A 23425-nucleotide genomic window follows, 5' to 3' on the forward strand; every position below is an offset into this window, starting at 1 on the left:
GGGCTGTTTATTTGTTTTGCGCTGATTTTTCAATCTTTTTTTCTTTTTTCTTGAACGATTCCGAGCGCGCCCTATACAAATGAAGTTTGATTCTTATTTTAATAACAGTCAATCAAACTATGTGAAATTTTGTAGACACGTTTCCGTAAAAATATGTAGTTTCAAAATTACACCGGATTTATATATGTAAATCGTTGAGCCCGTGTAACTTCGAAACCATAATATGATATTTTTACGTAAAGCTGGCAAACCACAGACACATTATATTCGTTTTTAAAACGTGTCTATAACATCATTGACTTTGATTTGATTATACGTTTCAATTATAAATAAAGAAAATAAAGAATAAGAATCAAACTTCGTTTGTATGGAGCGCGCTTCGGATACATCTTAACTGAGGAATTAGTGTGACAGTCTGAGAAATTGCGTATACGAAGGCATAACGCGTAAAGTTTTACTCCTCACGCGCCATTTTAACTTTATGTGTTAAATTTCATGTCCAAAGTACGATTTTAGTCACATTCATATAAGATTTTAGTTTTTATTTTATAGGGGAACCGTACTTTCGACATGACAGATGAGCCATAGTGTTAAAATGGCACATAAGGAGTAATTGTGTTCGGACTATACGCATCGTAATTCGTAATTTAACATTATGACAATATCTGAATTCTGCACCTTGAACAAACATACGGCATATGTAGCATACAAAGTTCAAAGTGAACAGCAACGTACGTAAATGTTGCATCGCATACGCACTATGGACGTGGGACCAGTCTGTCCTTTATTCCTTAAAGATCAGCCCTTAATCTACGGATTTTTCTCTGTCATTGCTTGAAAATCAAATGAGAGTAATTGGATATAGTAATAAGTGAAAAAATCTGTTTTACACATAATATGGTTTATAAAGTCACATCAATACCAATATCCTAACTGCCTCACGGATCAGGCCTTTTTATACGTTTTTTAATACATGTAATTGGTTTCTATAATTTGCATACCTATACTTTTTTCTAATGCTTTAATTTTTTTTAAATAGGTAGGAACCTACATTAAAAAAATCTGTTTTAATTGGCTGAAATTCATCGTGAATTCATAGATGACTTCTGTTCAAGGTTCTGTTCACCATTAATTATAATTTTATCATTATCAGCATAAATGTCATCCCAAAAATCGATATTTTCAGCATCGATATTTATATCACACTTCAGGTCTCTATCAATTATAAGACAGAATCGTTCTTTATTTGTAAAGGGTTTCCACTCTATTGCACTTTGTGACGTAGGATTCCTGGAAAATAAATTAAGGTTTATTAATATACTAGATAATGCCCACGACTTTGACCGCGTAGATTTTGGTTTTTTAACCGACTTCAAAAAAAGGAGGAGGTTCTCAATTCGTCGGAATCTTTTTTTATTTTTTTTATTTTATTTTTTATGTATGTTCCCCGATTACTCGAGGACGCCTGGACCGATTTTGAAAATTCTTTTTTTGTTTGAAAGGGTATACTTCAAAGTTGGTCCCATTTAAATTTGGTGAAGATCTGATGAACATCTTCGAAGATAGATACTGGAACTCCTCAACGGATAAGAGTCAATTGCTCGCGATCAGTGTAATAGCTTAGTAAACAGTAGATTTCTAACCAGTCATAGCATAATTCCATGGAGCCACAAAAAATTGTGAAATAAAAATTTTTTACAAAAAAAAAACCGACTTTGATACACAAACACTAAAAATTGAAAAATAATTTAATTTATTACCGAATATATTATGTATACAAGAGTTAATATAGTTCCGTAATAATATTTTTTGGGGTCGGTGCCAATGAGGTGCCATTGTGGAGTCTCATAAAAATATGAAGTCTAGACGATTCGCGCAGCTAAAGCTAATTGGCACCGGCACCAAAAAGTATTATTATGGAACTATATTAACTCTTGTATACATAATATATTCGGTAATAAATTAAATTATTTTTCAATTTTTAGTGTTTGTGTATCGAAGTTGGTTTTTATTTTTTTTGTAAAAAAAATTTTAAATCCCGGGGGAACTCTTTGATTTTTTCGGGATATACCTAACAATAATGAAAACAATCAAGTATATTTATTATTTACTCGATAATGCCCGCGAATTCGTCCGCGTGGATTTAGGATTTTAAAAATCCTGTGGGAACTCTAATTTGTCTTTCCCCGGGATGTAAGCTAATTCTGTACCAAATTTCATCAAATCGGTTGAACATGTTAAGCCGTGAAAGCTAGCAGACGGACAGACACAATTTTGCATTTATACTATTAGTATGGATAATAACCTGCCCGCAGGAAATGTTCAGGAGGTTGGCGAGTCTAGTTTACCAGATATGGATACACGGAACGGAGCTCTTACAAACTTAAAACTTTCAGCTTGTATCAAACATCCCAAAATATAGAATCACTCTTGCTACTTACCCAGTGGCAGCGAACTGAAACCACAACTGCACTATTTGCTCTATAAGAGACTTGGAATCTTCAGTTAATGGAATATCCAAACATGTAATGTTGAACAAGTATGGCAAATCATCCGCGTGACAAACTCCGGACACTGTATCCATCTTATAAAACTTCTTCGTGTAGTTTCTTTCTGTTTCTGCAGTAAACTTGTAGATATAAACAGGCATACCTGTGTAATGACTGTGGTAGCGCCCGAATCTAAATATATTGTATGCAAACAATCTGTCTGTTTCGAGATTTATCACTTCTTGCAGCATACTTTTATTTAAATCGATCCCCTGAAAGTAAAAATTCCGAATTTTTCTATCGACTTCTACCTGTTTCTCTTTATTAAATTTAAATTTCAGTTCCCTCGGTACAACGACGCCCGTTTTCAATAGAAAGTTTAAAGTTCCAGGAAAATTTCTTCCTAACTCTATTCCTTCGCCCGATGTATACCCTAAGATAATGGGAACTCTGAAAATTCGCCCTTTTTTAACCAACTCCGGTGGTTCTTCAGTTATAAAATTTTCGACTTCTAGATTTGATTTCTCAATCACAGGAGCAAATATAATACCGTCTACCAAATCTTTATTGCCAAGCTCTAGTGAAGGTAATTTTACATTAACTAGGGATTGTACAGGTACATTTCTTAAAAAATGTAGCAATTCATTTTGGTCCTTCGTATCTTTACCCAACAATTTTCCTAATTGAAATGCCCGATCGAGTCCGTTTAGACTGTATGCCCATTCGTTAAGACAAACACCACTTTGGCAAATGGCTTTGTTAAATAAACCATGGCTCATTTTTGATATAAGATGATAAGACGTAGATGCAGCGCCAGCACTGAAGCCGAAAATTGTAATATTATTAGAGTCACCTCCGAATGCGGCTATGTTATTTTTTATCCATTTTAAAGCAGCTACTTGATCTTTTAAACCTGCGTTACCAGGTACGTCTTCATTATCGAGGCAAAGGAAACCGAGGGCTTCTAATCTGTAGTTAAATGTTACGAGAATCATTTCATGTTTCATGAAAAATTCAGGTCCGTAATAATCCGAATTTCCGGAGCCAGTGTAAAAAGCGCCGCCATGGATCCATGCCATGACTGGCAATGGTCGAGATGGTGTCAGTGTTGGGGTGTACACATTGAGGTACAGACAGTCTTCGCTACCAGTTTCCAGACGCTGTAGACGTTCGTTATATTGGGGGCATACCGGTCCATGCTCTGATGCGTCCCGTACGCCTTGCCAAGGTTTTGGGGGTTCAGGAGCCTAGAATAAAAGTACAGTTTGCAAATCATCAGTTGAAGCAACATAAAGGTGTAGGTACTTTTTGCTTATGTTAGCTGAAATGGTGGTAAGTTTACACTTTTGCTGAAAGAAGGAAAGTATTATAATATGTTGTAAGAAATCTTTTTACCGAAAAGAAGAAGGAATGATTGCATTAAAGTTTCCTAACAAGGGCAAATACTAACAGTAAAGAAATACAGCGAAACGGAAAGGTCAAAATATGCGAACTCTAGGTATCCGACGCCTGAAAATACTTTATCCAGAAAAAACTTTTAAAATCCATTATCTGCAGTAAATAGACGATAAGTATTTTTTAGAAGTTCGCTGCTAGCATACCTACTTAAGTAGCATAGCATACTCACCTTAAATCTTAATAAACCAAGCGGGGGCTTTGCGTACGGTATTCCTTTAAAAGCAATGTATGTCACATTGTTATTATTTACTACAACACCTCTTAAAGTGCCTTGTTTACTTTCAGCTGTAGTCATATTTAATTTGGTTCTGTAACAATGTTAAAGCGTTAAATGTTCAGTTGGTTAGATAGGTATATAGTTACGGACGAGAAAGTAAAGAAATTGCTAAGGGACATTGGTGATTTGCCAATCAGACAGTATAGTAATAATTTTATTTATAATTCATTATGTAAGTGTACGCCCTAGATAATAAATACTATAGAACGCTGATGAAGTTACTTTTGTATGAAAACCGCGCGAGCCACCTCGCACACTATCTTAAAGAATCGCGTATTCAGCACACAGCCATCGCGACTTTACTATTGGTCAAAAAATTACAAGCAAAAATCGTCTGTATCTTTTTTACGGTAGGGTTGATTTTGAAGTACCATTCAAGTATTGTATTGCCAGCTATGATAAAAATTTGCACAATAAATATTTTCAGTTCTTAATATCATGTTCCAAGCGTTGATAATTATTGTGCTTATTGTGCAAACATCTGAAAAACATGTTTCACTATATAAAGTACATGTCGCTCGAAGCAATCACTTTAAAAATAATTAATTAAATTATTGTGAAAAATTTTGTACGTCACTGGCAATACACAAGCCACTGACAAATAGTGATGTATAACAATTGGAAGTCGATATCGATAATAATTATCAAGACGTCATAATTATTGGCTATCTTAAAGGGCAGTTAAAGATGGTATGGCATTGTTTAAATTTATTTACATACATGACGATTTCTAACTGACTTTCAAAAAAAAGGTTCTCAACTCGACTTATATGTATGTTAAATATCAGTCTGTACCTACCTAAGTTACCAATCTTCTCACTTCAGCCGAGATCCTGTTCTTACGATTTCAAAATCAATCATGGTACCGGAAATGTCTATAATTTAGTCATTCTGTAAAATACCTAGTCAATCCATGATATACCTGTCTTGTTTTGGCAAAGTATAAAATATGCAATCTATTGTTGTCCATCATCATCATGATCAATCCATCGCCGGCTCACTGCAGAGCACGGGTCTCTTCTCAGAATGAGAAGGGTTTGGTCGTAGTCTACCACGCTGGCCATGTGCGGATTGATAGACTTTATATAAGACTAGATAGTAAATAGATCAATTTGTCAGTCAGGCCGAAAGAAGTCTTATTATATAAATAGATCTATTATTGTTGTATTACTACCTACTATAAATTATGCTATAGTACTTACACTTTTTTATAACAATAGGTACCACAAGATGTTTAGCCTTTATTAACAAAAATACACTATCGATAAAATTATCGACACACGCAAGCCCAAAATTAAGAGCGTTGACGCGTGGGACCACTTCGCAAGTTCTTTGTTTGTTTGAAAATGAAGGAAATTTTTATATGAATTTGTTTTGTTTGCTGGCCATCTTTTTTTCCCGACCGCAGCGATAATCCTTGAAGATACTTAGTGTATATCCCCTTATAGCAATAGCTTCTAATCTGCCCACAAGAATAGGAACAGAGACGGTATTAAAAGCCTTGGTGAGATCAATAATCACGCCTACTAGGTACTTTGTTCTTAGCTTCTATACGATTAACAATTTGATCAGTCAGAAGGTTGATGGCATCTTCTGTAGACTTTCCCTTCCGGAAACCAAACTGATTCTCAGATAATATGTTATGTCTATTCAAGAAGCTGGCTGGCTGGTTGTTCAGAATTTTCAACTTAATTAAGGTACTCCAATAAATTTTGTACAATTGTGACTTTTAGGATTTTTTTCTGAAAGAAAACCTTCACGCTCTGTGCACATGCAAAGTGTCAAAAAAGAGTTCCATACAAAAATGTTCTAGGGAGCCTTTTGAAAATTAAAAATAAATTTTGTATGGATGTGAAGTATTTTTCACTGGTTCACAAATCACCAGTGACCCAAGGTGTCGAACATTTTTTGTTTCGTAACCGTCTGTCTGATAGTTTTCAAGAGCCTTAAGGGTATCCTAGTCAGTTTTTCACGTCTGGCTATCTTTATGATCTTGTTGCCCTAGAGTTTTCACTTTTACGCACACGGAAAGTTTGCTCTGCTTGACCACAATACGTGATCATCATTAGCTATGATTGGAAGACTTGAAATTGGCACAGCTACGAAATTGTCTACTCCCTATTACCTATTATATTATGGTAATAGGGAGTAGACAATTTCGTAGCTGGGCCAATTTCAAAAGTAGCCTGTGATTTAGTAGGATTTACTAAAAGACCATGCATAACTGCACAGTTCTTTTTTGTTTTGATATTTCTAGGTCATCTGTAATCAGTCATTGGTATTTTTATGAGTGTGTCAAGAGTTGGGAGAAGGTCATCCCTTCGAAAAACTCTTCTCATAAGGCTTTCGGTAGCTTTAGTGCCCACAAGACAGTTCTTATATTCTTCTAAGTAACACTGTCAGACTATTCGTATGGACGTATTCGTATGGATAGCTTGGCCTTATGTTTCTTAGCATTGCTATGTATATCTTCTCTTATTGTAGTCATTACGAGATACTCGTGTGTTGCCGATGTTTTAGTAAACCACATCGTCGGGTGAGTAACGATGGGATCGTCCATCGTTTATGATAATTTTTCCACTGGACATACCTAGATGTATTTAGATCGGGTAATAGATCCAGTTTGAAATGATGCAAAAATAAGCTTTGGGCTTTGGACACCGTCAACACTCACTGGTGGATTTGATTTATAGTTGAGACGTTTTGTGTCTCCAAAATTTTGTAATACCTATTTCTCAATAAGTATATTTTTTCACGTCATCTTGATACAATTAAGAATTTGTAGTCGGGCAAAGACAGCTAGGTACCTACTTACACTTTTTTATCGATTTCAAGTTAGCCTTTGATTGCGATCCCACGTGGTGGTAACTGGTACCTAAGTGATGGTCTACGTCTAAGATAGAAGCAGGGTAACTTGGATTGAGAAGGGGCTTAATCGGTTTCTACGCGACAATAACACTTAAAAAATTCTATGTAAAATGCTCGTTTTAGAATGATTAGTGCACTAATGGGATGAGAATACTGACTGTATGGACCGGAGCGTGACAATTGAGACGTTTTATCATAAAAGATAACTTTGTTATCAGGTACCTACGAGTGTACCACCATGCCTAGACGGGATTAATTATATCATTTTGTCATGTAGTGTATATCTAATTATTTTACCTTTTGTCAACATACTAACTGAATACATCATAATCCCTTAATTCATAATTAACAAGTATGATATACTTAAATACAAGTCTGATAATAGGGTCCAGTGGACTGTAGTAATAAAATGACGTGATTTTTTGTATAGTTTATGGGGCTAGAATTCCCCGAATGCTATCTCGACCTGTCCCGTACCATACCGACCCTTAAAAATAATTTATTAAATCTTCATAATTCGATAATATTTTCTTCAAAAAATCGACTGCAATTTCTCCACAGACCACGATCGATTTGTCCATACTTCCTTGTCAATTCTTTGCGAAACAGAATAAACTTTCTCTTTTTTACTAGGTACTTGTAACGCGTATTATCTACCTATTGTATTTGCTGGATTTCTAATTACCTAGGTACTTATTATTTCACAGTTTTCGATTTAGCGTTTCGTCACTAGGTAGGTACTTAGGTAAGTACCTACTGATTTAGATTGGATTGCGTGTTTAGGTATAGGTAATTAAACCCTGCGCTTTTTAGGGTTCCGTAGCCAAATGGCAAAAAACGGAACTCTCATAGATTCGTCATGTCTGTCTGTCTATCCGTCCGTATGTGACAGCCACTTTTTTCCGAAACTATAGGTAAGAGCTACACTGTTGAAACTTGGTAAGCAGATGTATTCTGTGAACCGCATTAAGATTTTCACACAAAAATAGAAAAAAAAAACAATAAATTTTGAGGGTTCCCCATACTTAGAACTGAAACTCAAAATTTTTTTTTTCATCAAACCCATACGTGTGGTGTATCTATTGGATAGGTCTTCAAAAGTTATATTGAGGTTTATTATATTCCAAAGTGGTAAAATGTGTATCGTCGTGTAACTTCTAAAATAAGAGAATGATAAAACTAAGACAATTGGTGTGAACGAGATCTAGTAAGTAGTTTTTAACCGACTTCAAAAAAAGGAGGAGGTTCTCAATTCGTCGGAATCTTTTTTTATTTTTATTTTTTTATTTTTTATGTATGTTCCCCGATTACTCGAAGACGCCTGGACCGATTTTGAAAATTCTTTTTTTGTTTGAAAGGGTATACTTCAAAGTTGGTCCCATTTAAATTTGGTGAAGATCTGATGAACATCTTCGAAGATAGATACTGGAACTCCTCAACGGATAAGAGTAATAATTGCTCGCGATCAGTGTAATAGCTTAGTAAACAGTAGATTTTTAACCAGTCAGCATAATTTCATGGGGCCACTAAAAATTGTGAAATAAATTTTTTTTACAAAAAAAATAAAAACCGACTTCGATACACAAACACTAAAAATTGAAAAATAATTTAATTTATTGTTCTTGTATACATAATATATTCGGTAATAAATTAAATTATTTTTCAATTTTTAGTGTTTGTGTATCGAAGTCGGTTTTTATTTTTTTTGTAATTTTTTTTTGATTTATCGTGCAAAATGTCGATAAAATACGATTGTACTACGAAACCCTCAGTGCGCGAGTCTGATTCGCACTTGTTTATTATTATGATTAACCTATGGCAGGCTCACTACTGAGCACGGGTTTCCTCTCAGTATGAGAAGAGTTTGGTTTTTATTGTCAGGCATGAAAACCCATAGCACTCATAAAAAGTTACACTAAAATAAGTACATTATATTATGATTCTGAGTTCTTGCTCCAATATCACTTGCTTTGTTAACGGTGAAGAAAAACATTGTTAAGAAACCTGTATGCCTGAGAGTTCTCTATAATGTTCTCTCTCATTTTTAGAGGAGACCTGTGCTCAATAAATGTTCAAGGAAAAAAGCTTAATTTGCTATAATCTGCTGAAATACTTATAAGTAAGTTACATCAGTCATCTCACTACCTAGGTAATACTTCTATACAACATATATAAAATGTTGTTGATGATAATGATAAACTATAAAGCCTTCCGTCATATTAATCAGTGAGAGGCAGTTGCCAGTTGTGTATATCACCTGCGTTGTCTTTTGAGATCGATAAATGATTGCCTTTTTACATTGTAATGAATGTAAAACAAGACCGGAATGAGAGACAAAAAACAAGCCACTCCAGGTGCTATACGTGTCGAAAGCGGACCTTGAAAATGCAATGCCCACTTACTTATTTAAGTTTAAACTCAAACTTAAAATTGAAGTATCTGTCTGAAGTTGAAACTGCCCTTAACAAGTTTATTGTTGCGGCTGCAGAATAGACCGTACCTACGGTCTACAATGTGAAAAAACAACATTGATTAAAAAAAAATCTTCCCAAAAATGTACTCGTCCCTATTTATAAACGGTTCGCTCACTTCGCTCAATAGTTATAGGTATTTCATTCCCCCGCAATAAGCTTAAGTGTTTTTCTTTGGAATGTTTTACCATATTTTATTACAGTTTAAATTTCCGCAGTAGGTCTTGTTAAATCTCAGACTAAAAGAAATAGTTGGACGCTAAACGGATCTTCAACAAATGAAATAGAAAAATCAAAAACAAATATGGAGAGTGAGTGCTCTTGCATTATATTTATCCATTCGATGAGTTTTTTTTTAAATGGAGGTTAAATAAAGGACTTAGTGTAAATGAACGCTAGCGCGGTGCGACGCACACTGTTTTCCTTTAATTAGGTACCTATATAGAATTGTGTTTATTGGGCATGCTTTATATTTTTCTGACGCTATGGTTGTCAAGTTAGAAAGTGCGGTGCCCGTGCCCTGTCCGATCCGAGCGCATGGCCGCGGCATGGCACGATCCTTAAACGATGCTGCAGTAGCCGGCAATAAATATTGTACATCGACCTTTAGAAAGCGATAGCAGTTTTGTAGAGCGTTGTCTCTGTCGTTGAAACCGATGACACGTCATATTATAGGCGATTGACAGAGACAACGGTCTACTAAGCCGAAATGTCGTTCTAAAGACTGTGTACAGTACGGTCAGTACGCGGCAGAAAATAATGTACATCGACTTTTAGAAAGAGAGCGGTTTTGTCTCTGTTGTTGAGACTGACAAAACGTCACTTAGGTAAGTATGCTGTATAAGTGACAGAGACATAACGCTCTACAAAGACGAAATCTCATTCTAAAGGTCGATGTATATTATTTTCTTTATGCGTACTGTACAATATTTATTGCCGGCTACTATACCTATATCTAATACTAGCACGTTTTTTTCACTTTTATAAGCATGTTTTTTCGTAAGGTCTCCGTCTATCTGTTGACTTTATTCTGTGGCAATGGTATATCTATTCTATAGACTTTTTACTAAAAAAACAATTTTGATTGAAGGGGAAAGAGCAGAGGGTCCGTCTTCCCCGCGGCACTATTAGGGTCTTGCAAACTACAGATACTATTTGGAATTCCTCGGGGAACAAAGGGTGGCATGTGAAATGAAAACTGCTCATGTGAAAATGCTTTCATTGCTTTTTCCGCGCTGCCACAGGCAATTCATAATAATAATAAAATGTTGTTGTGCTCCACAGATAGTGTTCCTTTGAGGGACGGAAAATGACATCGTCTACGCTCTGTGGGAGCTGCTGAAAATGTATTTTGGCTCATTGATTTCCTGTTTAAGTTTCCCTTATCTATCAAAACCATTTTTAGGGTTCCGTACCTCAAAAGGAAAAACGGAACCCTTATAGGATCACTTTGTTGTCTGTCTGTCAAGAAACCTACAGGGTACTTCCCGTTGACATAGAATCATGAAATTTGGCAGGTAGGTAGATCTTATAGCTGACATTTGGGGAAAAATCTGAAAACCGTGAATTTAGGGTTAGATCACACAAAAAAAATTAAATGTATGACCACATTTAATTTTTTAATAATTAGTATTTTCAACTTTCGAAGTGAGTAACTATATCAAGTGGGGTATCATATGAAAGGTCTTCACCTGTACATTCTAAAACAGATTTTTATTTGTTTTTATGCATCATAGTTTTTGAATTATCGTGCAAAATGTCGAAAAAATACGACTGTAGTACGGAACCCTCATTGCGCGAGCCTGACTCGCACTTGGCCGGTTTTTTTTTAGATTGAACTGTTTTTACACCATCTTACCTAGCTTTCATATAATGTGCAGATCAAAGAGGGTGGAATGGTAAACTGTAGGTAGCGTATTTAGGGAATATATACCTACTTGTACATATAGTTTCGCCTTTTGTCAGCACCTGAAAAGCCAAAAAAACGGTCAAGTGCGAGTCGGACTTGCACACGAAGGGTTCCGTACAATGGTACAAGAAACTTTAACTTTAACTTTGTTCTTTTCAATTTTCATAGCGGACACTTTAAAATTACTATTATTTGTCATTATATCATTATAACGGAAACAGAAATACACATTCAGAAAATTTCAACTCTGTCCATTATTGCACGATTTACGAGATACAGCCTGCTGAGTGCTGACAGACGGACGGATAGACAGCGGAGGCTTAGTAATAGCTGCCAATAGGGTCCCGTTGGCACCCTTTGGGTACGGAACCATACAAACACAATAACAGTGGGTAAGTAAGTACCATATTAAGCGCGCGCGTACGCGTACTCAATTTGTAATTCAAGAAACTGTGAAGCACATCACAATGCAGCGCGCGGAAGCAACGGCGGCAATGCACGATTGCAGGATTGTGGCTTCTAAGTAAGCTTCGCTGTTTGAACTGATTCATAGTGACAAGACTTCTAATGTGCTTCTAATACAACCTCTAGGAACCGGGTTGGAGTTCCGTGGCGTTCTGTCTCCGTCGCGCGTGGTGTGTTTTAAACTTGAGTGAAACTACACGCGAGCAAAGCTACAAGTTTGAGGTTACATAACTGAAGTAAGTAGAGGTACCAATCCATCCGAGAAACATCCGCATATCAGGTAATCAAGAAGAAATCGTAAGCCAGTAGGTACCTACGCAGGTATTAAGTTTTACGATAAACTTTCACTAAATAGCATTGATACTGGAACTTGACAAAGTAGGTAGAGAGTAGAGGCGGCCACGAAGGTGAGACGAATAGATTCATCCATCATAACATTTATCGAATTCGTATGGAGATATACTCATGGGAGGTAGGTATACATATTAATATTATGCATGGATTTTTAATTAATTAAGAACTAAGTAATTTGTGCTCATTGCTCATTCAAAATATGGAACACGGTGACCTGGATTATTTTCTTTATCGTACGGGTTATCGATTCTACTATAGGTATGCAAAACTTCAATTAGTAGTTAGTACCTACTTATGTAGTTTTTTTACGTAAAAATCGGTCGAGTGCGAGTCGGACTCGCATACGAAGGGTTCTGTACCATCATACTTACCAGAAATAACACTTGAATTTTCATGTCGGCCATTATGAAATTTTTAGTGTGTGTTACTATAGCGGCAGTAGAAATACACATTCTATGAAAATTTTAACTCTCTACCTATTAGGGTTCACGAGATATCTACAACCCGTTGACAGACAGACCAGCCAGCTAGTATAAAGGTCCCGTTGGGTCATCATCATGATCAACCCGTGGCCGGCTCACTACAGAGTACGGGTCTCAGCAATGTGAACTGTTCGTTTTCACTGTAGACCTAACTTGAAAATTGGTATTGAGTCAATTTTAATTTTAAAAAAACCTTTGGATAGATCGATTCATGAATCATAATATTAAGATTTTCTCGTTTGAATATTTAAAATCAATATAGCCGCGACGTCTGTATATAATTATGCAAATACAAGCACCCCTAAAATGATGACATTTGATGTGTTATGGTGTGGGGGGGTACGAAATATAAGAGCAGTTGCATAAATTTGGCCAATTTGACACGGAGCACCCCGAGGGAGACAAGTTCCCGACAGGGTTGCTGTGCCCCGGGCGGTGCGCGCAACGATCCATCCCCCGCAATCATCTGTAATTGCGCACCAGCCCTCGTACAAAAGATAACTATTATCCTTTTATTAAGATCACTAGCCAGCCAAAGGGATACTCATAATTAAATTACACACCAAATTTACTGCGATCTTGGAATGACGCTGATTACCTACTGGATTTAGAACTAGTTTAGTGATGTTACTGTTATGGGGTGTATTGTTTTCCAATATTCACATAAGTCATAAGTTATGTAGCTTATGTACCCACATAACAGGATATTTTGGGTATCTACTCATTCATGATTCACTTCAGATATGTCATAAGATGGTGATGCGTTTCGTGGCCGTGGCATGTAAAAGTCTCTACGTACAAGAGACCTATGTCCAGCAGTACCTACACGTTCATCGATTGATGAGAATGATGATGCTTAATTAAAAAACTGGCTAAGTGCGAGTCAGACTCGCGCACCGAGGGTTCCGTACTACGGTCGTATTTTTTCGACATTTTGTACGGTATATCAAAGACTATTATGCATAAAAATCAATGAAAAATCTGTTTTAAAATATACAGGTAAAGCCTTTTTATATGATACTGTTATCTTTTTGTGATGTAAATACACAATGGGAATACCCTAAAGGTTTTCTCGACAGACAGACGGACAGACAGACAACGAAATGATCCTATAAGGGTTCCTTTTTAGGATTCTGTACCTCAAAAGGTTTTTGTGTTGTTTCGAATTGACTATGCTGCGTAGGCCCTACTGGCCGCTACAGCGTCACCGGGGGGGTTGGCGAGCGCGAAGCTCCGCCTGGGGGTGAGCCCTAGGGCTCGAAGAAATAATTCGCGAGGTCGGGGGGCGACGTCTTCCTAAGGGCGCCTCCTGTGAGGCTCGAACCACGGCTTAGGATGACGTTGGGACGGGGACCTCGTCTGCTATCTTCGATCTTCGTGCTGTATAGAGCGGTGTCATCCGCGAACTGGGCTGTATGAACATGAGGGGATCTGGGAATGTCGCTGGTGTACAGCGCGTACAAAAGTGGCGAGAGCAGGGAGCCCTGAGGGACTCCTGCTCGGAGAGGTCTTGGGGAGGATAGGGTCCCATCCAGACGGTAGCGAAAAGTTCGATTGGTGAGAAATTCTCGTAGTAAACGTACGAGTCTTTCGGGCACGCCTAGATGGTAAAGCTTGTAGATCAAGCCGGCGTGCCACACCTTGTCGAAGGCTTTGGCTACATCGAAGAAAAGGGCTCCCGGGATGCCTCTCGTTTTGAATCGGTTGAAACCGAGGAGGATGTGCTCCGTGAGGCGGGTGCACTTGATGAACACACGAGTGTCTGGTTCGGAAGCTAAATTGCTCGTCGTTGAGGAGGTTTTTCTCCTCTACGACGGACCTAAGTCGGTTGAGGATGACTTTCTCATCTACACCTTGCCAAGAGTGTTGAGCAAACTAATGGGGCGGTAGCTAGTGGGGAGGTTCCTAGGTTCCCTCAAAAGGAAAAACGGAACCCTTATAGGATCACTTTGTTTGTCTGTGTGTCAAGAAACCTACGGGGTACTTCCCGTTGACTAACTTATCTACTCATTATCGTAAACTTTTTATAATTTTTATGATAGTGTTTTTAACTACACTTCAAGGAAATTACCAAGTAATTTTAAATACATATCAAAAATTGCGTAACCAGCAGGAATCGAACCTGCATCTTCTGGGTTATAAAATTATTCAGAATCATTAAATTTGGCAGGAAGTATAACAGACATGAGGGGAAAAATCTAAAAACCGAGAATTTGTGGTTAGGTACATCACAAGAAATAAATTAAAATTTTAAAAATTTCAAGCAAAGCTAGGAGCGCGTGCTTTACTTGTACATTCTAAAACAGATTTTTATTTATTTTTAGGCATAATAGTTTTTGATTTATCTAGCAAAATGTCGATAAAATACGATTGTAATACGGAACCCTTAGTGCGCGAGTCTGACTCGCACTTAGCCGATTTTTCCTTTTAAACACGGAAACCTAAAAACCGACTATGGTAAAGTGCAAACTGCTAAGCAAAAGCTCCTTGAAAGGTTGTCTCTACTAATGTGCTCTTAGCGGGATGTTGCACGCCTGTATCATCACCGCACAATGCAAGATAATAAATAATTTACTACGTGTCTGCACGCGCGACATCCGTTGTGTCTACCTATAACCTAGGTTGCAAGAATTATTAAAATATTCTGTGCTTAAGCCACAAAATATAAGAAAATATACTTGCTTGTTATGCTTGAATTTCTCTACGTAACTAGGTACCTACTTTTTTTTTCAAATAAAAAATTATTGAGGGGTTTCTTACTTTGTGACCAAATTAAAGGTAGCACACCTAATCTGTACCTTCACGCAATTATGTACATTTGCCAATGTCACAGCCTTCACAAGAGTAGGTATCATACCTACCTACCAATACGCGGTGTAGTCAATTAGGTAACGTGGGCGAGAAATGTGAATGTATTACCTACCAAGGAGCTAAGTATATTAAGCTGGAGACTAACTTTTAACATTTTGTTGTAATGTATCGAGTTTTTGTAACTCAAACCAATGACTGACTTGTAATAATGTATCATTCGCGGCGAGCACCGCATCACTCAACTGGACTGTCGGTTTTTACGCGAATTCCCTTTGAGTGTGGTAGGTAGGTAGGTACCTACGTATATTACAATTTACAATTGGTCAGTGCGTCGCGGGTTGCAGAGTAGAAATTGAGCATACTCGGGCTAAATGCTCGAATTACAAACACGTCACGCTACAAGTCAGTCGCGGTATTGTAACAACTAATAAGATCGCCTCGAATGGTACATTTCAAATGAACGATACAAGTCAGTCTCCAGCTTTATACTCAAAATATCTTTGGATTCTAGCAACCTATTATACCTATTGGTATTCGCTACGCGATTACAGAGCTTCTTGGCGAACAATGACATTGGTCGTACTCGTACCTATTGAATTTTAGGGTTCCGTACCTCAAAAGGAAAAACGGAACCCTTATAGGATCACTTTTTTGTCTGTCTGTCTGTCGGTCTGTCAAGAAACCTACAGGGTACTCCTGTTGATCTAGAATCATGTAGGTTGGTAGGTCTTATAGCAGACATTCGGGGAAAAATCGGAAAACCGTGAATTTGGGGTTACATCATGATGTAATCACAAATTCACGGTTTTCAGACTTATTGTGTGATGCATCACACAAAAAAATTTACATTGTGGTCATAAACTAATATACTATAAATATTTTCAATTTTCGAAGTAAGATAAATTTTAAGTGGGGTATCATACCTATGAAAGGTCTTCAGCTGTGCATTCTAAAACAGATTTTATTTATTTTTATGCATCATAGTTTTTGAATTATCGTGCAAAATGTCGAAATAAATACCCGATACAGAAGACAAAAAATCATTCAGAGAAAAACATGGAGAGAGCGAGGAAAAAGATTGAGGATTTCGGAGACGGGTCAAGAGCACGCTTAAGGTATTGAAGATAGGTGGGAGGTGCTCAAGCAAATGTCATTCGAAACCTCATCCAATTGCCAAAAATTTGAAAAAGATTTCAAAATTGTGAAAACAAATGGCCGCCATACAAATTTCATCGGTGTCCATCTGGGAGGGTATGAAAGATGGAAGAGTATTTTCTTAACAAAAGGTGATCAGGATCCGAAGGTCTACTCGATGGATTGAAAAAAAATTCAAAATGGCGGAATTTATTTTTTCATAGAAAATGTATGACGTTTTTTAAATTGTTCAAAATGGCGATTATAAATCTCGAGAGCTGCTTTAGCAGCTCGAGCAGCGAGCACAATACTAGTTTTAATTCTATGGTTCAACTGTCATGTCAAAAGTACGATCACATCTATGTTGTACTACGAAGTAGTACTTAGAAATTCTTTATATGCACCTTAGATGAACTATCTCTATGATATGCACATATTATTATAATATCATTAGGACTAAAGGCGTACTTTTGACATGAAATTTGACACATAAAGTTAAAATGGCGCGTGAGGACTGAGGAGTTAAATTTTACGCGTTATACCTACCTACCTAAAGGAAACGTTTAAAACCTTTCGTAAAATTGCATTATTATATTTAAGAAAAAGTTTAGATAAGTAGGGTACAGTCTGCAAGAAAAAGGTTTTCTTAAAATCAAAAGAATTATTTTATTTAAGGTACTAGGTAAGTATCACTAATAGGTACCTACAATGTCAGAAATCACAGAAATGAATTTATTTTCTTATGGGTGTAGGAATATAGGCGTACCTTTATGGACAGTTTTTTGTTAGTTAAATTCTGGCATTTTTTGTTAATTGTATAAGCGTTAGTTAATTCTGGAATTTTAACTCTAACTCTCTCTACCTTGCAGCTTTTAGGCAACTTCAGCTGGTTTTCTCAGAGACTTATTATGATCCTTTACTTATAGAAAACCATTGAAAGAAAATGAAATTGATTGGTATTATGTTTGATATGAAAACGTGTCACTTTTAAAGTCTTAATTAAGTAACAGCTTTCAAGCAGAATTTCTAGCTTAATCCCAGTTTAACGTTCAGTGTAGTGAAGTTAAGTTAAAAATAAGGCATAGGCCTACCTAGCTGCTGTATGTTTTGCTACCACTTTTCCAGACAAGACAACGGAAACTTACATTCTATCCTACTCTATTGTTGTAGTCTCTCTCCCACATAAGGTAAACGCGCGGCGTGCGGCGTGGCTTGACTGCATTCAATTCAGTTGTTGACCAGCCTTGAGCTAACCGTCGCTCTACTCTGTAGTTACGCGCGGGTTGTGTATTCGATATTCGCGTCAAAGTTTTGTTTTTGCTTTGAAAATGAAACAGACACGTTTGCCAAAGTTCATAACAAACTGATGTGGTGGTGATAGTGATGGTTGCTGAGCAGTTTTGTTTGTGTAAGAGTTTAAACTAAGACATTCCTTATGTGAGTGAAGTGAGATTGTTAAATCGGAGTGAAATATTTGTTAAGTTGTGTTGCAAGATGTCTTGGAGGATTTGTTGAACCGTATTAAAAATTGATTAGAAAGTTACAACAGCACCAACATGGGGACCCACTGGTTGCTTTCACCAGTTACTTGGCTGCTGATTTGTACAGGTAAGCGAAGTGACTACAGTGAACTAAGTCCTACTTACTTTCTGACTCACGGCGCTCCGCACGCCGCACCGCAGCCGCCCGACTCAACAACTGGTTGTGAAAACGTGTTTGTGTTGTATTTTTTTGTAGATGTGTGCCTAGCTGTTGTATGCAGGTTAAAATTTTTGAGGATCACTTATGCGATCTTTTTTGCTTAAAGTAAGCTATCTGGCTTTGATTATTTACTTCAGTTACCTATCTGCATAATATCCATATGCCTATCTGGTACACAAAAGTCATTTTACGCGTGCTAGTTTTTTTTGGCAAGGATATACCTACTTACCTACCTATAGTGATTTAAGCTTTAACGTAAGTCGTAACTATGTATTATAATTTTTTTTTACAAATAAAATAAAAACCGACTTCGATTCACAAACACTAAAAATTTAAAAATAATTTAATTTATTACCGAATATATTATGTATGCAAGAGTTAATATAGTTCCATAATAATACTTTTTGGTGCCGGTGCCAATTAGCTTTAGCTGCGCGAATCGTCTAAACTTCATATTTGTATGAGACTACAATGGCACCTCATTGGCACCGACCCCAAAAAATATTATTAAGGAACTATATTAACTCTTGTATACATAATATATTCGGTAATAAATTAAATTATTTTTCAATTTTTAGTGTTTGTGTATCGAAGCCGGTTTTTATTTTTTTTGTAAAAAAAAATTATTTCACAATTTTTTGTGGCCCCATGGTATTAAAATATGCTATGCCTGGTTAAAAATCTACTGTTTACTAAGCTATTACACTGATCGCGAGCAATTTACTCTTAGCCGTTGAGGAGTTCCATTATCTATCTTCGAAGATGTTCATCAGGTCTTCACCAAATTTAAATGGAACCAACTTTGAAGTATACCCTTTCAAACAAAAAAAGAATATTCAAAATCGGTCCTGGTGTCTTCGAGTAATCCGGTAACATCCTACATTTAAAAAAAAAGATTCCGATGAATTGAGAACCTCCTCTTTTTTTTGAAGTCGGTTAAAAATGATCCTTCTCAAATAAATACCCTGCATGCAAGGAGAAAACGCTATCTTTTGCCGCTGTGATTTTTTTTTATTTTTCCTTACCTACCTGAGTCGTTTGCTTTACTGTGTTGGTTCTTATTCAGCTTACTACCTACTTAGGCTGCTTATTAAATTCTTATATTAACTTAAATAAGATAAAAACACTAAAACCCGACTGAGCGGAGGCTGTAAAACTTAATCAAGTCAAATCAATTATTCAAATTGGGTATAATTGCTATTGCGCTGGAACCATATACCTACTTGATTTTTCCTTCATCATGATCAAACCATCGCCGGTTCACTACAGAGCACGGGTCTCCTCTCAAAGAGAAGGGTTTTGGCCATAGTCTACCACGCTGGCCATGTGCGGATTGGTAAACCTTAGTCGTTTTCCTTAATTCCTTACAAAGTTAAAAGGTTAAATGCGTATGAGGCGCACTATACGCGGTCCATACGATCTTGTTACCGCGAACTGACAATAAAATCACCATACGAGCATCATACGAGTGAAAAACACCAGAAGGTCTAAAGCTTAATTTAAATCCATTCTAGGTACTATTAGCTGGTATCACTTTAATTTAATCAATCCAATCATACACAAAAAGTGAATTGCACTTTTCACGCTGATTGTACCCGAAATCAATAAATGCCGATAGAAATAGCTCCAAAATAAGGGCCGGTCTCTCTACAGCATTTTCCTGCTTTTTACAAGATTTCCCTTTAATTAACCAGACAATTACAATAGTAAAGGTTGCCAGGCACCAGCCCAGTTTTTTTATATCTAACTAGCTTATGCTTGCGACCTCGTCCGCGTGTCCTACACTCAAACCCGTATTTTACTTCCTTATGGGTTTAATTTCCTAAGTGGATGTCTACGTCATAATAGCTATCTGCTTGCCAAACAGACTGATCCGTGCACAAGTTTAGGTTGTACGTTGATAGATCAGTCAGTCAGTCAACGTTCAAAATACAAACGCGTGTGTTCGTGTCGTGTGTGCTTGCTTGCAGAGCTAGTTAGCATTTGCTTTTTACCCGACTACGGCAAAGCCAAAAGGAAGGTTTATGAGTTTATGTAAGCTAGGTTTGCCGTTGGGCTAAGTAGATTTTAAAATTCTGTACCTCATAATGAAAATATAAACGGAATTCATATTATGATGAATAGGATCACTTTATTTTCCATCCGGCCGTCTGTCCGTATCCTCTTATTTCGGTAACGTCAAGTTTAAAGCCACAATAGCTCAACGATTAGGGGAGCGAACTGAAACTTAACGCTTACTTACTCGTAGTTGGAGGGGAAAGGGTAATTAATGTTAATCATTGTAAACATGGCTAATATTCTTTTCAAAAAAAGTGGAGTATCTATATCGAAAACTAAAGTAAAGCCTTGAGCTTCTACTGATTTCTAGTAAAAGATTTGCAAATTGCACTTATAAGAAGTACCATCATAGTAGCATCAGTTTTTGTCTTCATTTGCATTACGTTACCGGTAATTATAATAATTAAGATATTATAAGTAAATGAGTAGTTACCTAAATGGCTTATTAATTAATGATAATTATTATTATGTTATTACTTATATTATAACTCTAATAATATTATAAATGTGAAAGTGTGGATGTTTGGATGTTTGTTACTCAATCACGCAAAAACGGCTAAACGGATTTGGATGAAATTTAAAATGGAGATAGGTTATACCCTGGATTAACACATAGGCTACTTTTTATCCCGGAAAATCAAAGAGTTCCCGCGGGATTTTGAAAAATGTAAATCCACACGGACGTAGTCGCGGGCATCAGCTAGTAAGTAATAACTTAATAATAATTTTAAGTATCCCAATCTATTCCTTAATGTAATCTGAATGACATCGACTTTCCGCACTGGGTCGGTACTTCGGTAATCGGTATGAGTTTCCTCACAGTTATCTCCTAAAACATCGATCAAAAAATCGGCTAAACCTTCGTGTCGTGTGCGAGCCGAAGTTCCGTACCGTCCTACTTAGTACAAGAAATAATACCTACTTTTTAATAATTTTATTCTTAACTAGCTGCCCCGGCGAACTTCGTACCGCCTAACAGTCGATTCTTTTTCAGGATTTTTAAAAAAATTCTCTCCGTAAGAACCATCCCCATAGGTACTTCAAGGAATATTATGAAAAAGAATTGGCGAAATCTGTTCAGCTGTTCTCGAGATTTGTGATCAGCAACATATTCAGCGATTCATTTTTAGGGTTCCGTAGTAAACAAGGAACCCTTATAGTTTTGCTATGGCCGTCCGTCTATCCGTGCGTCCGTCCTCGGTTAATCTCAGAGACTATTAGTGCTAGAAATCTGTAATTTGGTATGGGTATAAATATTAATCACACCGACAAAGTGGTTCCCTCCCCGATTGCCATCTCGACCTGTCGCGCACTAAGGTACAAACTTATAAAGTGACGCTTCTAAAGAGGGTGATAGGCAAGACTAGCCAGAACACTACTAGGTACCTTACCTACTGAGTTGCACCAGAAACTACCTCTCTTCTGAGGGCATGCAGGCCTTGCATTTTATTTAGGCAAATCAAGGTGTGGAAAACGACTCAATTGATACTCATAGGTAGGTATAGCAAACGGGAAAAACATCATTTGACGTACAAAAAGTTGTCGATTGTGTTTGGAGAGTGAAATCATAAAACGAAACTGGTTTAGATGCAGGTGCGCGGCGCGGGCGCAATGCTACTGCTATCTCCGCGGTGGAACGCGGTTTTAATAAAAATAATGAGATGCGTACACGGCAGAGTTGCGGGCTGCCTCCGCGTTGACGCCTATAGAGCTAAGCGACACGTCACACGACAATAGGTAATATTATTGCCCGCGACTTCATTCGCGTCCACAAAATATGGGTATGAATATTTTCTATCCGTGTGACTAAGTAGGTACTTACGAGCTTTCAAAATATCTAGATAACTTACCTCATATTATTATGATTATTTTAACGATGGAACCCCAAACACACGTTCTAAAATTAGTTGTCCGGGTAATAATCGGAACGGCTGAAACATTTTGACGGGACTTTCACAGGCATGTAGAGGATTATAGGTACAAGGTGTGATCTAATAAGCTACTTTTACTCCGGAAAAATTTGCGTGTCCTTAAGAACTCTACCTAATGTCCTAATAATGAAAAATCTTTATTTTTCTCTTTACATTGATTGCCTTAAAATGAAGAACGGTAACAACTGCTTTAGTTAGAAACTGTTATTTTAGTATTTTAGTTAAATAGGCACGATTCACGAATCCTAAGGCTTCAGTGTACAGAGGGACAGCCAATGTTGTTATAAATCATTACAACTTTAAAAATTTTTGTAAAAAAATAACTAATTATGGTGACAACTAACTTTCGGGTGTTGCGCGAGACGTTCCACTTCTGGAAAAGTTATATAGTAATGCGAAAAGCATCGATCGCGTCGTAAAAATGCGTGAGTACCTACTCACTCGATTGCATGGCTACAGTCAAGTCAGTCAGTCTTTACAATCAAGTCAGTATTGCACGGCTAAAGTCATCAGAATTTCTTCGATGGGGCCGCTTGCCTTATACACACATTACTACACATTTGCTCATTGTGCACACATTTTCAGTTATTGAAAAATGCTTTGCGTGCGCCTTTTACGGTTGTTGGCTCATGCGGGTTGTTTTGTCGTATTCGATTAAAATCTTATCGGTACACAACTGCAAATGCGGAAGCTACAATTTTTATTTTATTAAGTAAGTAAACAAGTCATACCTACTAATTTCATCTACCCATCCATCCATTCATCAGCCATGCGTCCACTGCTGAACAAAGGACTTTTGAAGAGCGCACTACCACACATATTGCTCCGTCTTCTTCATATAACCACTGCTCGCCACCTTTTTTAAGGTTGACGGTTCAGCGTGCTGGGAGTCGTCCCAGTCCCAAACTGCGCTTACCGTTAGCCGTTGCCCGGTCTCCTCTGCCCCAACGGCCATCGAATCTCCGATAGACATGGTCTGCCCACTGCCACTTCAGCTGTGCTAATTCTCTGGTCTAT

At 37.2% G+C, this 23425-nt stretch overlaps 3 protein-coding genes across 6 annotated transcripts in view; 2 read left to right on the forward strand and 1 right to left on the reverse strand.

The window, feature by feature from the left end:
- The window catches only part of LOC117984626 (leucine-rich repeat-containing protein 40-like), a 210114-nt gene that overhangs the window by 105863 nt on the left and 80826 nt on the right, over positions 1–23425 (forward strand). The gene's annotated exons all lie outside the window — the stretch shown is intronic.
- Positions 392–18408, reverse strand: LOC117984532 (juvenile hormone esterase-like). 4 transcript variants are annotated; one of them, XM_069500296.1, is made up of 5 exons: positions 18365–18390; positions 11501–11531; positions 4117–4255; positions 2442–3736; positions 392–1290 (listed from the first exon to the last, which is right to left on the reverse strand). In XM_069500296.1, the coding sequence occupies exons 2-5, from the start codon at positions 11506–11508 to the stop codon at positions 1083–1085; spliced, it is 1650 nt and encodes a 549-aa protein (XP_069356397.1). In that variant the 5' UTR covers positions 11509–11531; positions 18365–18390; the 3' UTR covers positions 392–1082. The 4 variants fall into 4 exon arrangements, with proteins under 4 accessions (XP_069356397.1, XP_034827054.1, XP_069356399.1 ...); XM_034971163.2 differs by lacking the exon at positions 11501–11531 and having other exon boundaries at positions 18365–18408; XM_069500298.1 differs by lacking the exons at positions 11501–11531; positions 18365–18390 and adding an exon at positions 7040–7256.
- ed (echinoid) overlaps positions 17903–23425 on the forward strand; it is a 39430-nt gene continuing 33907 nt past the window's right edge. The window contains exon 1 of the mRNA XM_034970967.2: positions 17903–18326. Coding sequence (XP_034826858.1) covers positions 18275–18326 — 52 coding nt within the window. The 5' untranslated portion in view covers positions 17903–18274. The remainder of the gene's footprint in view (positions 18327–23425) is intronic.

Source organism: Maniola hyperantus, chromosome 8, assembly GCF_902806685.2.
Source record: "Maniola hyperantus chromosome 8, iAphHyp1.2, whole genome shotgun sequence".
In the NCBI taxonomy this organism is placed as follows: Eukaryota; Metazoa; Arthropoda; class Insecta; order Lepidoptera; family Nymphalidae; genus Maniola; species Maniola hyperantus.